Source organism: Phycomyces blakesleeanus (assembly GCF_001638985.1).
Source record: "Phycomyces blakesleeanus NRRL 1555(-) unplaced genomic scaffold PHYBLscaffold_13, whole genome shotgun sequence".
NCBI classification, from domain to species: domain Eukaryota; kingdom Fungi; phylum Mucoromycota; class Mucoromycetes; order Mucorales; family Phycomycetaceae; genus Phycomyces; species Phycomyces blakesleeanus.
In genome coordinates, this window is record NW_017265146.1 from 880,931 (window position 1) to 898,862 (window position 17,932).

The window sequence follows — 17,932 nt, forward strand, 5'->3', positions numbered from 1 at the left end:
TTTTTTTTTTTTTTTTTTAGAAAATAATAATAATAATAGTAAAAGAAGTATATGGCTGAGACGCAAGAAAGGCTTTCTCTTTATGGAAAATATGCTTCAAATAATCAAACAAGATATATCAAAGAAAGAGAGAGAGAGAGAGTATATATAAATGTATGTGCGTTTAGAGGGAGAGTACCAAAAAGGAAGACGGATTATGTCTTGAGTATGCAAAAACCTCGTCCCCGCTGGGCGACGTTGTCTGGACGCGGAGTTGTGTGCAATTCGGATGATGTCATTTGAGGACCGCCAACAACCAAAAGACAAAGCCAAATATATATATATTCAGTTTAATATAATATAATATAATAATATATAAAAAAAAGATGAGTTAATGAAAAAAGACAGAGAAATTGATTGAATATTTTTAAAGCATCTAGTATATATATATATATATATACTTGATATTGTTTTTTTTTTTGAAGAAATAATAAAGTAAAATACGAAAGCAACCTATCCTTTCTATCTATTCAAATTCAATTATCAAGATTGCTATAGCTTTTAATTCATATGAGTGAGTGAGCAAACATATGTAGAAACTGGGCGGAGTAAAGAAGCTGTGGTGGGATTGGTATTAAAGGGGGGGGGGGATGAAAAAGAGTCTATATATGATCAAGTGTATGAATATGCCTGTCTCTCTCTGTGTGTGTGTTTTACAATATGTTTCAATTTTTTTTTTATTTTATTATTATTATTATTATTATTGTTGTTTGTTATTTGGAGTGTAAAATATTTTTGAAATGCAAAATATTTTTTGGTGATAGAGGACCACCAGCAGTAGCAGTAGCAGTAGCAGTAGAAGTAGAATCTGTTGACTTTCTTGGTGCCGGTGTTACTGTTACTGGTGCTGGTACCGATTTTTTTACTGGTTCTGTAGCCAGAGGCACCGGGAGATTATTATTGATAGCAATGGCATTGTTCTTTAGGTCTGTTGAGTGGCGCCGGGTGAGTGTGTGACTAAAGGTGTGATCGTGCTCAAGCTTGTGCGAGCCGTCTTCTCCAGAACCACAATCTATCCGCCAAACCTTGACTTCTCCAGTTGAATCGGCCGAGATGATGATATGTCCGTCTGGATATGTATAGTTTTCACGGGCTATTTCGGCGTTTTGCCGCAGTTCCCAAGCATACGCCTCTGCCTCTGCCCGTGCATCGGATTCGGTAGACTCGTGCATGTGTGGTTTGTCAATTGGACCCTTTTGGGTCTTTGTCCCAATAGGAGGATTGGCTGAGAAATTAGATCCAGGTGGTTGAAGGGCTGGTTCACGTTCGATTGGTAATCCAAGTTGACTGGTATTTGTGGTGTGAACCGAATCATTATCATCGTCATAATAATTATCGTTATCATCATTGGCATTTGAATTTGAATTTGAATTGGAATTGGAATTGGAATTGGAATTGTTATTAAGATTATTATTATTATTAAGATTATTATTATCAAGGTTGTTACTATTACTATTATTTTCACATCCAATCTTTCTACCATTGGAATCAACTACATATCCGTCTGCGATTGCGACCGTTTGCCCAATAGGTGTTCGATTGAATATCGCATCTAATCCGGTTCTGGCCAGGATTTGTCGAGTACGGGTCGGTGAAAAGATGGCAACAGTTGTTGGATTTTCGTGAGCTTCAAAGTGGTCAGGTCGGTGTCGAAACTTGTCCTGGACTCGCCGTTCGCTGCGCTTCAGCCATCCGCCCAGCCGGGTTGTGGGTTCATGAGTATCATGCGAATGAAGGTGATGAAAGGGCGAAAAGGACGACTGACTGGTTTCCCACACATACACTGCACAATCCTCTGATCCACAGACGATATAGCGGCCGTCATCACTAAAGGATGCTCGGATCTGCATCGATCCGTTCTCGGAACCCTTGTACTTGTAGGTCATGCTCTTGTCACGCATGTTATAGAGTCGTGCTTTGGAATCGTTGCTGGTGATCAGCAACATCTCGTCTCCGGATGTACTTGCCGGAAGTGCTTCGATTCCGGTAATCTTGTCTCCCTTTTTGGGATGTTTTTTGGATTCTTTAATTGAGAATTGAGTATTGTATCGTAATCCGTCGGTTTCGTACACAAAGCATTGGCCAATGTGGGATCCTGCGCAGATCATCCGTCCATTGGGTGTGAATCCGATCGCTGTAATCATGTTTCCACCTGGTGTTTCATTCCAAAACGTCACTTTCTTTTGCGGGATGCTCCATACTCGTAATCTAGAGTCTAGTGAACCTGTTGCAAAGAATCTGTCATCCTGAGAAGATTCAATTATTATTATTTATTTAATTAATTAATTAATTAATTAATTAATTAATTAAAAACGAAAATAAAAAAGTAATTGGAATTGGAATTCAATAACAACTTTATAATCAAACCCTTCTTTACTTCTTCTTTGTATTCTTATTGTTGTTTACCTTTGGGTGGAACTTTACGGACGTCACAAAGTCAGGGTGAGGAAAGATACAGAGGCACTCTTGCCTAGAAACATGCCATAGTCTGTGTTAAAGTGAAGTGTCCAATATGAATTTTAAGAATACATAAATATATACATATACATAGACAGAGGTTTGTATGAGTATAAGATGTGAGTGAGGTTATCAAATGCTTTCTTTACCGAACTGTCTTGTCCATAGAACTCGAAAGCAGAAACTTTGTCTACAAAATCATTTTTTTTTTAAAAAAAATAAAAATGTTGTTAGTTAAAAGAAGAAAAAAAAGGGTTATAATGATAATACACACGGTGGACCAGCTAAGATCTAGGATATCCGAGGTATGACCTCTGTATTCTCTTGCGGGTGTCTCTTGAAATACAGCCGTCGTCTCTTCTTTGTCGACCCCAGGCTGTTTTAATTCACTCGAGTTTAGTCCTAGGATTCGCCAGACAAGCACGACAGTCGATTGTCCACCTGTGGCAAGAAAACAGCCGTCTCGACTAAACTTCATGGTCCAGATACCGTTTTGGATTGGAGGAGGTAAGTCCGGGTCTGGAGGAGTGGCTTCTGCAGGAATAGGGTAGGTTCCAGGTAGGGTTGGAAGTATCTGGGCGACCAATAATCTTGGTTCTTTGGTTTTCTTTTTCATCATGTTTTTTAGGTTGTTAGGTTGTTAGGTTATTTGCCTAGAAAAAAAATAAAAATCAAAATAAAAGAAGTAAAAGAAGAGGAAGATAAAATAAAATAAAAGAAATATATAAATGTATGAATTAAGAATTTAGAAACGAATATTTGGGTATAGCTTTTTTTTTTTTGTAAGGGCGAGGGTAAAGTCTTTAAAAGGAAATATTTAACAAGCTTTAACAAGAAAGTATGTTATTTGAGTAATTGAAAAAGAAGAAGTAGAAGAAGAAGGAGATAAAATTAGGACAAAAGCTATATATTTAAAAGTAACTGAAACTTATGTGTAATTGTTACATAAGTATTTTCTTATATTATATATCTAAAAAGGCATTGATTGTTAAAGGTATCTTTAGTCTTTGACGTACATTTTTGCGGAGAAACAGAAAAAAGAAAGGAAGGGAAAAATAGGTCTTTATATACAAACTTTTCTAATATTATAAAAAAATTATCTATTTGTGTGTGAATTTTTGCAGTGTAAATTAAATCAACTGTAGAAAAGTATGGGGATCATTGATGGCATTCTTTTTTTTTTAATGCCAGCAAAAAATAAAGTACACTTTGCTTATTCGAGCAACACAGACATACGAAATACCATTATGTACTAATATGTTCAAGATGTTGTCACTGACTGTCCTTTTAGCCTACAAAGGATCCAAATTCTGGGATTCTTACAACACATTATTGTTTCGGTGCGGTTTGGTTTCTGAAACAAAAAAAAAATACTACTTTAATATTCCCTTGTTTTTTTTTTCTTTCATACAATTCAATTTATGCGATTAACAATTGATTTTCAAATTAACTTTGGATCGACCTTTGATTTTAGCCTCCTCTATATAACAAAACCCAAGGTAGAACTATAGACCTATGTACCTAATATATAATATCATATTAAAATAAAGCAAAAAAAAAAAGAAAAGAAAATCATTTTGATAAAGCCCTCTATCTATCTATTTAAAATATATTTTGTAGATGTTATATATTCGATCGGCTGTATCTTTCTTTTTAGCTTTCTGGTGTACCATCGATACTGGTGAACAGTCACTGACGGATATGCAATCCGAGACTCTTTTCCATATTCCAAAAGGGAAAGAAAGAAAGAAAAAAAATTGACCTAAAGTAATATAAGGGCATTAAAAATAAAATAAAAATAAAAATCAAAATTCGACACGTCTTCTTTGACAGCCTTCATTTAACCTAATGTTGGAATCACTTGTTGCAACAATCCTCAATCGATTCCTTGGAAATTATGTATCGAATCTAAACTATGACCAACTCAAGATTGGCATATGGAATGGTTAGTTGACACAGACACCCACAAAAAAGAAGAAGAAGAAAAAGAAAGTATAGTATCAACTCTTAATTTATTTTATTTTATTTTATTTTGTTGTTGCTGTTAGGTGAAGTTAATCTAAAGAACCTAAAGTTGCGAAGAGAAGCCCTTGATAAACTTGATCTACCTATTGATGTCCTAGAAGGTAATATAAGTATATATATCTAAATCAAATATACATTCTCACGCCCATACACGCATACAATATATATATATATATATATATATATAAATAAATAAATTAATAGGATACTTTGGAGAGCTCACATTGAGTATTCCTTGGGCTAACCTGAAAACAAAGCCTGTCAAGGTATTCGTTGATCATGTCTATCTCTTGGCTGTGCCAAAGAGCGAGGTTTCGGTAAGTTGTTTGTGACATAACTATAGATAGATTTATGTATAATAGTCAAATTTTTATCATCAATCATGTAAACCTTGTCTCTTTGTTTTATATCTACATTATGTACATATTAGGTGTCAGCCGAAGAAGAAGACCAAAGGGCCCAGCTGTTGAAGCAGCGGAGATTGGCCACGGCTGAGCTGATGGAGGACTCCCAAGTTCAAGAAGATCAAACTAAAAAGGGGGAAGAACAGAATGATGGGTTCATGGGTCAGCTTACCACGAAGATCATTGACAATCTTCAGCTGTCCATCAAGAACATCCACATTCGGTACGAAGACAATCTCTCGGATCCTGGCCATCCATTCGCCTGTGGAATTACCCTCAAAGAGCTCAGTGCTGTCTCGACCGATGGTGAATTTAAACCTACTTTTATCAGTGAAATGACAAACACTATTCACAAGGTAGATTCTTTATATATAAAAATGCATTTAGCAGAAGCTAAGACATATATATATATATAAATTATAGTTGACTACCTTGCAATCCTTGTCGGTCTATTGGAACACAGACTCACCTTCATTGTCCGGACTCTCTCAAGATGATGCCCTAAAGACGTTTACAGAACTGGTAAATATTTAAATAAATAAATACCAAAAAAAAAACGATAATGTCTTTAATAAATCAAAATCAAAGATTCCCAGCCCATCGAATAATGATCTGAAGCATCAATATATCCTGAAACCCGTTTCTGGTACCGGAAAAGTAAGTTGTGTACATTTAACACCAAAAAAAAATGTATAAATTCTTATATATATATATTGGTGGGTGGGGGGGCGATTTATACAACTGTAGATCAAACTCAACAAAAAGTTTGACAATAAAGTGGCCAAAACAGATGTCACTCTTTTGTTCGACGAGCTTGCCTTTAGTTTGGATGATGATCAATACCGTGATGCCATCTTGATGGTTGACTTATTCCATGCAAATCTCAAAAAGCAAAAAGTAAGTAATGCTTATAATTATTATCTATTTATCTGTTACAATTCTTACATTATGTATGTGTCTATATCAAACACCTCTACTATCCCACTAAAAAAAATTATTTATTTTTGTAGTACCGTAAATATCATCCTGCTACTGGCACACCAAAAACAAATCCAAGAGGATTTATCAAATTTGCCGGCGATGCTGTACTGGCCGAGATCCATGATCGTCATTACAGGTGGTCCTGGGACTCATTCCGTAAAAGACGCGATGAGCGTAAAGCCTATGTGGAATATTACACTGCTGTAAAGAAACAAAAGGCAACCCCAGAACAGCAAGCAGCATTAGACAAACTTGAACACGATTTGAGCTTTGAAGATATTCGGTTCTACAGAAGCATTGCCAAGAGCAGAATTCGAAGAAGTCTAGCCAAGCTAGGTAGGTCTATTACAATAACAACAATATATATATATATATATATATATAAACTCTAAAATTCTTATAGCCGAAGAAAAGAAAAACAACCAAAAGGAAAACAAAGGATGGTTGAGCTCTTGGTGGAGTGGTGAAACAAAAACTGAAGAGGTCAGTTATATAATAAATATCAAGAGCCTTCTCGATCCTTTTATTCGAAAAAGAACAATATTATTCACAACTTAATAACCCTTACTCTTTTTCTTAAATATATGTAGACAGCTGAAGATACCTCTTTGGTAATGACAGAAGAGCAGAAACGTGAGTTGTACGATGCAATCGAGTACAATGAAGAAAGCGATACAATTGCTGCTTCTATTGACATGCCAATGGATGTAAGTACATCAAATCAAATCAAATCAAATCAAATCATATCAAATAAGTAATATTCTACGCTCAAAATAATTAACTAATCGTCTGTTTCTGTTGCTGGAAATTGTGTTATTAGACCATGAAATTCTCTCTTAGTACAAAGTTGAACAAGGGTTCATTTAGTCTCCTGAAACACTCAAAGACAAAGACAAAAGAACTTGCTGCCCTTGTGTTCGATAGTGTCACCGTTGACGTGGTACAGTATGTCGAGTCAATCTCTTTGGCAGGAAGTCTTGGTGACTTGCAAGTCCACGATGGCCAGACCAAGGGCACTCTATACCCACAATGGGTTGGTGTCAAGAAGAGTAATGGGCAAGTAAAAAAAAAAAGAGAAAAACTACTTAAAAAGCCTAATCTAACCTAACTATCATAAAACAACAATATAAATCAGAGGATCTATCCTGGATCCATTGAAAAAAGGCGGGGCCGAAAGTATCATCTCAATCGATGATTCTCTCGAGGATTCTCCATTTTTCTCATTCGAGTTCCAACACAAGCCTTTGAACAAGGTGGCCGACAACGCACTCTCGTTAAACATGCGCCATTTGGAGATCATCTACAATCCAACTGTCATCAATGGAATTGCCGATTTCTTTAAGCCTCCAAACACCAAAATGGAGTCTGTAAATGCATTGATGGAAGCCGCTGGAGATACGATCGAGAGCTTCAAACAACAGACACGAGCAGGTCTGGAGTATGCTCTGGAGAAACATACAACAATTTCACTTGATATCAATATGTCTGCTCCTTTGTTTGTTATTCCAGAGAGGTAAGATATATATATATATATATATATATATATCTTTTGTATCCTGATAATTTGAATTTTAACCTGTTATCTGTTTGTTTAACAATTTCTTTCCTTACAGTTGCCTTCGAACTGACTCTCCTGCACTGATCATTGACGCTGGTCACATCAATGTCGACAGCGATCTTGCAAACCAAGAACTTGTCAATCAATTTAAGACAAAAGGCGACAAAAAATATAGCGAAGAAGATTATATCAAGCTTGAAGGTCTTATGTATGACAAATTCCATGTTCAACTCACCCAAACCAAAGTCTTGATTGGCACCAATCTTGAAGAGTGTCTCAGACAGCTCTATACAAAGGCAGAGCCCAATAAGGATGTACACATGCTCGAGAAGATCGACATGAACCTTTTAGTCGAGCTCTGTATCCTTCCTGGAATAACCCAATTCACCAAATTCAAGGTGTCTGCCAATCTTCCGCTGTTGTCTGTCAATTTTTCAGACAGCAAGTACAAGACAATGATGCGAATGTTGGATGTGGTCATTCCACCAAATCCTACCCCAGATACTCAAGAAGTCTCGATCCTGTCTACTACAGCTCAGCCAAATAACAAAGTTACCACGGACGGGCAGGATGGTGTTCGTGCGAACAATGTACTTTCGCAGAAATTGTGGGGTGAGAAAAACACCGAGATTTTGGTGGATGGCCGCTCAAGACGAATCAAGTCTGCCGAAGACAGCAGCGACACCGATGGAGACGACGAATCCGTTGTCCAAGAGACCTTCTCGACTGCTTCTATGGTACCCATGGTTAATACAAAGCAAGAGCAATTCAAATTCTCTTTGAAGGTTGACAAGGTGTCTGTGGCTATCAATGAGACTGGCAAAGACGGTGACACTCTCTTGGCCGAGGTTGTCCTTGAGCACTTTGACTTTTGCTTTTTATCTCGCCCATATGATATGCAAGTCGAACTTGCTCTCAAAACATTGAGCGTGGTGGACAAGATGGAACATGGCAATGAATTCCACTACTTGGTCACTTCTGACAATATAGACCGAAATAACTCAAGATTAGAAGCAACCGAGCGAGACCTTGTGCGCGTAAAGTACCTCCAGGTCAATCGAAAGCATCCTCTTTATCACGACACCTATGAGGGATATGATCAGACAATCGATGTAGCCCTTTCGACACTCAACATAATTGTTACCCGAAGCTCAATCCTGACCCTCTACAATTGGGTTCTCAGCACTTTCACTGGGCCAGCCAATCCCGAAAAGGCCCTACCACAACCACCAACCAGCAACGGCAGCAGTAACGAGTCGATGCACATCATGTCTTCTGCACGGTCGTCTGATCAGATTAGTGTGACTCCAAAGAAAGCGCCTGTACAAGATGGTACGATGAAGGTCAACATCCAGCTTGAAAGTCTTGATCTGATTCTCAATAACGATGGTAAGCGTCTGGGCACTGGCGAATTGTCGTCTGGTAGCTTGTGTGTGTCGATGTTGCCAAACACCATGCACGTTTCGGGAAAGTTTGGAAACTTTACACTCTCGGATGACCGAGAACACAGCAATGTGTACGACCTCAGCCGCGGGGCTTCGAAGATTCACATCCTCAGTGTTCTTGGCGATGGGCTTATGGACTTTACCTTTGAGACCTTTGATCCCAAGAGTGACTCGTTCCCTGGATACGACCAGAAGTTGTACATGCGCATGGGATCGTTCCAGTTTCTCTTGACCGAATCTACGAAGCCAGTCATGGAGTTCTTATCAGAGTTCCTGGCAATGAAGACAGTGTACGACACGGCTCGAACGGCTGCATTTGAAACGGCCCAGCAAATCCAAGAAACCAGCTCTAGATTCCACTTTGATGTTACGATCCAGAGCCCGGTGGTTGTGTTCCCTGTGGGCGAGAACCCTGCAACAGACCGCATCGTCGCTCGTCTGGGTGAGATTCGCGCCATCAACGAGTTCAAGACCGCAACACGCCATCCCAAAGATGATATTGATGGATCGGGGTCTGCCCATGAGGTTTGGTTGAATTTGATCCAATGCGGCCTGTACTCAGTCAGTCTCAAATCCACCGCCGTGATCGAGACCGCCGACTCTGGTCAGGAAACTCGCGAGCTGCCAATTATCGACGATCTGGAACTTGTCTTTGACATCCAAAGTCTCGAAAAACCAGACGAGGACGGCTGTGGACCGGCCACTCAGATCCTCGGAAAGGTTTCTGATGTTCGCATGGCCCTGACCGAGCGCCAGTTCAAGAGTTTGTTGGAAGTCTCGGAACTTTTGACAGCTACATTTGCAGGAGGTAGTGATTCCGAAACAGAAGACGCTGATGGAGCCAATCAGCAACCACAAAAAACCCGAAAGTCAGCGCCAACAACCCCTTCAAGCGTTTCTGTGCCAACACTTTTGTCAAGCGCTAAAAAACAAGTGCAGGTTGACTTGGCTGTCAGTGTGAAGACCATATCACTCGAGATTCTTCATGGTCCCGATCTGGCTTACTATGAAAGAAGCAAACAGACCCTTGCTCGTATTGCACTAAACAATCTTGACCTGAAACTCCAGATCATGCTTGATACCTCAATGATGATGGAGCTCAGTATGCAGTCCATGTGCTTCGCCGATACTCGTTCAAACTCTGTCTCTCTTTTCCGTGAAATTATCCCAGTCAGCGGTCGTGATGGACCCCAGCTCCAGGTCAAGGTCAAATCGGCCATCCAAGCAGACAATTCGTCTCTTATGGATGTCACGGTGGCACTCGACAGCCCGCGCATTGTCCTGTCTCTCGATTACCTGTTACTTCTCAAAGACTTTTTTGCGGCTCCTTTTGTCTCTCAGCCTAGCGATGTGACTACCGAGGCACAAGAGTATGCAAAGACTCAACGCAATCGTCTTACGAACGAGCAAGAGCCGGGGGTAGTCTTATCCAAAGATAGTGCTGGTAAAAATGTCACAGTTTATGCTACCGAAATTCCTGGAACACCTTCGTCCACACCTCAGCAAGTGTTGCACTACAATGTGAATGTTGTGGACGTGGAGATCATCTGTCTTGCCAAGCCAGAGCTGGCTTCTTCAGAAGCCATAGTGTTCTCCTTTGATCAACTGAAGGTTGTCCAGAAACAGAACCTTGACTTTAGTGTGGATAGTATCGGCATGCTGCTGTGCCATATGGACAACCGTGAACTTTCTTCAGTTGATTTTGTTGAGAAGTTTGACATCAATATGACCATGGAGTGCTCACTCCCAAGTCCGGGCCACAACATTACCGTCATAAGATTAGACGTCGAGCCAATCCTGCTCCGGCTATCATACCATGATGCCATGCTGATTCTTGAGATTATCAACAAAGCCACAGAGTTGATGGGAAATGCACAGACGATTGAAAAAGAGAACGAAGCAAAAAAGATCAATCCTACTTCTTCGGATGGCCACTCCATTGTAGCCTTGTCAGATCCTCCTTGTCCACCCAATGATTCTAGTGTTGGAGCCACTACTTCGAGTACCTTGGCACCAAAACCTGCACAGGCAATTGAGCCTTACATTGTGTTGTCCAAGGAATCCGTAAGTAAAAAATAAAATAAAAATCACAACCTCTCGTATATATATATACACACACACATATGTTAGATCCACCATATATTAGAAACATCATGACTTGCACAATTTATTTATTTTCTATAAAAAAACTTTTTATAGTTGGTCGCAAACTTTGATGGTTTGCAATTGACGTTGATCGAAGATGTCCATGATTTGCCATTCATCGATTGGACTCTACAGCCCTTTACAATCAACGCCAAGGATTGGTCTCGTTCGGTAAAGTGTTGATAAATATAATGTATTCCAAGAAAATTAAGCTTTTTATCAAATCTAATAATTTTTTTTAAAAAAAAAACAAATAACAATCAATCAATCAATCAATCAATTGATCGATCAATTTACTATAGTTGGAGGTCAATGTTGATTTCTCAATGTATGCCAACAACTTTAACTTCAAGATCTCACACTGGGAACCAATTCTTGAACCCTGGGAGTTTACGGTCAAGGTTAACAAAGATGCAGCAATCGGAGCTATGCATATCGGAATGTCTTCTGAAGCTCCCTTGAACATCAATATCACACACGCCTTCCTCGAGAGTGCTTTATCTGTTTCTGAGACACTTAGTGAAATTCAGGTAAGAAAATAAAGATGTACATATATATGTGTACATGTGTATATAAAAATTGTTTTTTTTTTGGGGGGGAGGGGGGTTATTATATTTCTTATTGATAAAACTTACTCAAATTCTGCACACCTGCATTTACATACACACACATACACACAAATCCGATAGCCACTGCCTGATAATGCACAAGATTTCAAGCGCCCTTACCTAATCCGTAACTGGACGGGTTATGATATCAAGTTTTGGAACATGTCTGATGATGCTGCGGGTCAGGACACCGAGAGTTATTTATTAAAGGATAATGAAGAACAATCCTGGACGTTCAGGGATGCCATAAAGCGCAGAGAGGTAAAAAAGAAAAAAGAAAGAAAGAAAGAAATTAGAAATAAAATTAGTAAGTAATGATTGTGAATAACTAAACCCTCATTCTTTATTATTATTATTATTATTATTATTATTTCCTGATGTGTATATAATATTAGAGATCAAACTTGGGTAAAAACTACCTAGGTGTCGAGGTTTTACATGGAGGATGGGAAAGGCTTTTAAACCTTCCTATGGATCAGGAGGGTGAAGTTCCATATCGCCTGAAGCCTGAGTTGGATGAAGTGTCTCATCGCCTGGTGGTTGAAATCAAGCTCGAGAATAATGTCAAGACAGTTACTTTCCGCAGTGGCCTGTTGCTTCACAACCAAACAAGGTCTGCTTTGGAAGTTCAGTTGGTCAAATATGACATGAATCCGTTGTGCGACAAATGGAAACTTGGTAAAGGAGTAGTGTTTGTCTCTCTTTAAAAATAACAAATTATTGATTTATTTATTTTTACTAATATTCTTTATATACATATAGAAACCTCTGAGAAAAAGGCTGTGCCTATTGAATTGGCTTACGACAATTGGATAGTTGTTCGTCCTTCTGGTAAGCTTAGTTTTAGGGATACCAAAAACAAAAAAGAATCAGACTTTGTAGAAAATACATTTAATTATATTATTATTATTATTTGTTTTATTTCACTATAGACGATTACCAATGGAGTAATAGACTTAATTGGGCAGACATAATAAGTCCAAAGTTCCCTAAGGATATTGTTTGCAAAGCTGTCAACCCAGCAAAGTCGGATTATATCATTCAACTGGGTGCAAAGTTTGACAAAAAGAGTATCTTGTGCCGGTAAGTTGATATATAAATACCAATGATTTTCTAAAAAAAAAATGTAGCCAATATCCTTGTATGGTTGTTCAGTTTGGAGCTCCAATCCAGATCGACAACTTCTTGCCATATGATTTCAGCATAAGTTTGAGAGATACAAAGGGAGATGCAAATCTTTCAATTAATGTCAAAAAAGGAAAAAGTGCGTACTTGCACAAAATCAAGAGTACAAGCATAATATCATTGAAGCTTGATGTTCATAGTGACTGTAAGTCTTACCTATATAGATTTCTTCAAACTAAAAAAAAAAGAGATTATATATTTTACTCACTCTTGATTATATATATATATATATATATTAGATTATACCACAACAGAACTAGTAACTATAGAGACTAAACCGTACCAATCGTCTTTGAGTAATCCGTTGATTTTAACTGGTGTAAATGGAAACCAGATTACACTCGGAATGAATATCACGTAAAGTTAATACTTGTGGTCCATTATAACCTACTGACAATTTTCCCCTTGAATTCATTCAATTCTTTGTGTGTGTACTTTTTTTTTATTGTAACTAGCCGCCTGACAAATGATAACGATTCTCTTTGGATAAGCATCTTCCCACACTACCTGATCCTCAATAAGACCGGAAGTCAGATTGCTCTAAAGGCCCGCATGTCATCTCGTCAAAACAAGGCAGTCGTGGAGTATATTAAAGGATTTGGTGAAAATGAACCGGTCAGTTAAAAAATATTTTTCCCCTTCTTCAAAGCGTTTTATAACAATGCTGAGCAGCTTGTACCCACACCCTCTTTGTGCGATCAACTAATACTGTAAATATTACTATATTCAGATTACTCCGTTCTTATTCTCTTATCACAGCATTGATCATCACAACAGAGCTCTATTGTCTGTTGATGGATCCAAGTACAGCGATGTAAGTACCCTAATAATATATCCACAAAGACAAAAAAAGATATCGTATCTAACCAAAACCGAAAAAAAATGCACATAAATCAATAAATCTATTAGGATTTGAGTTTTGAAGCTATTGGCAGTGCTCTTGATGTAACACTTCCAGTAAACAGCCAGACAGTCATTCATACAGGTGTCCGAGTTGAAGAAGGACCTGGAAAGGTGTGTTTGTGTTCTTTTCTCTTTCTTCTTTATATTAAGCTTAAATGCAAAGATATATAAAAGGCCATTAACCATTTATTTTTATTCTTAGTACAAGCTTACCAAGATGGTAACAATTTCATCACGTTTTATTGTTGCGAACCACCTGCGTCACAATATCAAGTTTAGGCAGTTTGGACCGGACGAGAAAGAGACTCATGTGGGTGAAGGCGAAAAGGCATCGATATATCAGACAAATAAGTCTGAGCTCAAATGGCTTTGTCTGCAACTCGAGAAACTCCATGATTTCTGGTACGTTTATTCCAATATGTTCAGAATTGTATGAGAAGTGTATTTTTCTTTCTTCTTCTTTAAACTGATTTTATATGTATACATAGGTCTGCACCAATTGACATTCAAGAAATTGGTACCACACATCTCAAACTGAGTGAAGGAGATAGTAGGAATCATATTCTTGTCAGGGTGACGGTTCATCTCCAGCAAGCAACTATCTTTATAATGCTCGAAGAGGCAGATGAATGGCCATACAAGATATGTAATTACTCGAATGAAGAAGTCAAGATATATCAGGAGGTAAAGAGAGATGAATAGATCTATATAATTAGTGTGCAAAAAACAAAAAAAAAAGAAGAAGAGGAAGAGAAGAGAAAACAGCAAGACTCACATAATCATAGAACACTGTTCCCGAGGACTACCATTTGAAATCCAAACAAAAGGATGCGTTAGGAAAACAAAGATACTTTATACTTGCACCCAATACTGAGATGAATTATTCGTGGGACTTCCCGATTGCTAAAAAAAAGCATTTGATACTTGAAGTCAATGGAAAGATGCGTACAGTTGATTTCCAAGCAATTGGTGCTCAAATTCCATTCCAATACAAGGTAAACCTCAAAAAGACATACGTATACAGATATGCATTAAAATTAATATACTTATTATAATCAAACTAGAAAGCAAGCCATGGATCTGGAAATAAGAACGCTTCCTCTATGTCCATTGATGTAGTGGCTCGAGACTCTGCTCTAGTTCTGGTTTTGACTCAATTCAATCCATATAACAGTCTTTATCGTGCAAAGACAATCGCAGCTTCATCTGCTAGTGCGATATCAAGAGAAGGCACTGCACGCGATTACTTTGAGGAAATTGACGTTGAACATGTGATAAACTTTACCTTTGAGCTTTCTCTTGAGCGTATTGGTATCTCAGTCATCAATAAACAAGTCCAGGTAAAGACACACACACATACACACATACACAAATGTCTACCCTGCACTGATGGATTGTGGAAAGCAACTGGTTTATTTAACATTTACCACTTTACTATTTTAGGAACTTATCTTTACTACTATCAAAGGACTGGATTTCAAGTACAGTGACTCCAATCTCTATCAGTCTGTGCGTGCTAGTATCAAATGGTTACAGGTAAAGGTGTAATTAAATATATAACGTAAACTTCAAAACTGCATATTTAATCTTGTCAAAATCAAATCAAATTTCTTTAGATCGACAATCAACTCCAGGGATCAGTTTTCCCTATCCTTTTTTATCCTTCAAACCTTCCCAAGGATACAAATGATATTTCGATTCATCCTACTCTTCACATATCTCTTGATAAAGTGAAAGACAACAGTAAGTGTTATATTAGATGTTAGCTAAACAAAACAAAACAAAACAAAACTCTTTCTTAATGACTTTTTTATTGTTATAAAAAATAGGTCATGGTGTAATGTACTTTAAGCTGTTCTCATTCCTTCTCCAAGAAGTCACATTTGAGATGGATGAGGACTTGTTGTTTGCTCTGATTGAGTTTTCGAAATTCTCTGTGCCAAACGACGGACAAGACGAGTGAGTGGAATAGCTTTTATTTATTTATTTATTTATTTATTTTCTTTTGGGTCTTTCTTTATCTAATCAAGCTTAATATTATAGTGATACTTTGCTGTTTACTCAAGAAATTCCTGAGCCAGAATTGGAGCAAACTCAAGCTCTCTACTATTTCGAAGAGTTCTGTATCCAGCCCATGCGCTTGAATATTTCATTTGTTCGAACAGAAAGAATCAATTCTGAAGAGGAAGAAAGGCAAGATATACGAGACAATAGAAGCTGGTGATTGATCAACTAACACATTATATAGTGATGACAGTGGGCGATCTCCTCTCAACTATGTCTTTAATGTTTTCACAATGACACTTGGAAACATTAATGTAAGTTTTACATTCATATCATATTATTACATATACCACTTTTAGTTTCATTAGTAGTAAAAAAAAAAACACACACACACACACACACACACACCTTAACCATTCTATTTCTTCCTCTATTTTATTTTATTTTATTTTATTTGTTTATTCAAATAAATAGGATGCTCCTATCAAGCTGAACGCTTTAGTGGTGGAGAACATGCGAGTGAGCTATGCTGACCTCACTTCAAGAGTAATGTTCCATTACCAAGAACAGGTGATGTACCAGCTTCACAGAGTCCTAGGAAGTGCAGATTTCCTTGGAAACCCAGTCGGTCTCTTCTCAAGCTTGAGCTCCGGGTTCGGCGAGCTATTCTATGAGCCTTATCAAGGATTTGTTATGAGCGACAGACCACAGGATTTGGGAATCGGAATTGCCAGAGTAGGTTGAAAATTGAAATATCACAGCCCAAAAAGAAAAAAAAACATAAGTATATATGATTTATGGTTTTTTATTGTTATTGTTATTGTTATTGCTATGCTTAGGGTGTTGGTGGATTCATGAAGAAGAGTGTATTTGGTGTGTCGGACAGTATGAGCAAGTTCACAGGCAGTCTTGGAAAGGGATTGGCAGCCGCAACCATGGACAAGAAATTCCAAGACCGTCGTCGTATGAATTTGACAAGAAACAAGCCCAAACATGCCATGTACGGTGTAACCCAAGGTGTCACTTACCTTGGTACAAGTGTGGCTAGTGGTTTTGCTGGATTGGTGGTAAGCAAATATATATATATTTAAAATTTTATTCTGGTTTCTAACTTGATGTGTAAAGAAACGGCCCATGGAAGGTGCAGAAGAATCTGGATTCGGTGGCTTTATGACTGGAATTGGACGTGGTCTTGTTGGGTAAATATACATAAATATGTCATAGACTACCATTGAAAGTCTAACATCCTTTTTTTTTCAGTGTTGTTACCAAACCTGTCGTAGGTATCTTTGATCTAGCAAGTAATGTAACAGCTGGTATTCGTGAGACAACCACCGTATTTGACGAAAGTGAATTCGATCGTGAGCGATTGCCTCGTTATATTGGAAAAGATAATATCGTAAAGGTAAAGGATAGTTGAATTTAATTATTAATCTCGTTTATCTAAACGTTAATGGCATTTTAACTCACCCGTTTCATTTATTTTTTTAAAAAAAATTAGGCCTTTTCTCAAAGAGAAGCACTAGGCCAGATGTGGTTACGCGAAGCAAACAACGGAAAGTACTTCCGTGATACTTACATTGCTCATTGTGTCATGAAGAATGATGAGACTGTTGCTATTCTATCCTACCAGCGTATACTAGTCATCCATACTCGTAAATTGAGTTTGGAATGGCAACATCCTCTAGAAGATATTATGTCCTGCGAAACAGGCCAAACAGATCAAATAGTTTTGAATATCTTGGTTAAAGGCCCACCGCAGACCAGATCCACCCGAACTATTGATACTCAGGACACTGTACACGTATGGTTTTCTGAGAAAATCCAAGAAATCATCAACTGGTACCAGGAGGAAAAAGACAGAAACTAAGGATGCACATTGAGCAAAGATTCGAGTTTTTAAGGAGGAAGATATATTATAATATCGCTTGATCATAATTATTTCTATTTATTTTATTTTATTTTTATTTTTAACGCGAAGAATACCAATAAAGAGAAAAGGCAGTGCATTCAAATATGAATTGCTTTCTTGTAAATGTTTAAAGGAATAAACTGACTAAGCTGTAATGAAAAAAAAAAAGTGATATTATTGGTACCGAATTTAAATATGGTAGACTATGGATGAGGGGGAAAATGCGATCAATGCAAACGTGAAAAAAGGAAGATGTATGATAGATG

The 17,932-nt window shown here is 37.8% G+C and overlaps 1 protein-coding gene across 1 annotated transcript; it reads left to right on the forward strand.

Annotated features, from left to right (window-relative positions):
- Window positions 1-4,344: 4,344 nt before the first annotated feature.
- PHYBLDRAFT_181860 (hypothetical protein) lies at window positions 4,345-17,802 on the forward strand (the record flags this gene model as incomplete). Its single annotated transcript, XM_018438534.1, has 38 exons — window positions 4,345-4,441; window positions 4,545-4,622; window positions 4,726-4,838; window positions 4,952-5,281; window positions 5,349-5,447; window positions 5,514-5,582; window positions 5,673-5,822; window positions 5,936-6,242; window positions 6,310-6,389; window positions 6,497-6,613; window positions 6,727-6,955; window positions 7,044-7,419; window positions 7,520-10,973; window positions 11,109-11,225; window positions 11,357-11,584; window positions 11,744-11,923; window positions 12,058-12,340; window positions 12,425-12,493; window positions 12,595-12,745; window positions 12,793-12,992; window positions 13,087-13,204; window positions 13,303-13,462; window positions 13,578-13,661; window positions 13,757-13,861; window positions 13,953-14,152; window positions 14,239-14,434; window positions 14,536-14,745; window positions 14,815-15,090; window positions 15,194-15,286; window positions 15,367-15,493; window positions 15,580-15,709; window positions 15,794-15,970; window positions 15,999-16,068; window positions 16,229-16,489; window positions 16,594-16,821; window positions 16,880-16,953; window positions 17,015-17,159; window positions 17,256-17,802. 38 exons carry the CDS (start codon window positions 4,345-4,347, stop codon window positions 17,622-17,624), a joined length of 9,750 nt encoding a protein of 3,249 aa, XP_018290559.1. The 3' UTR covers window positions 17,625-17,802.
- Window positions 17,803-17,932: the final 130 nt, after the last annotated feature.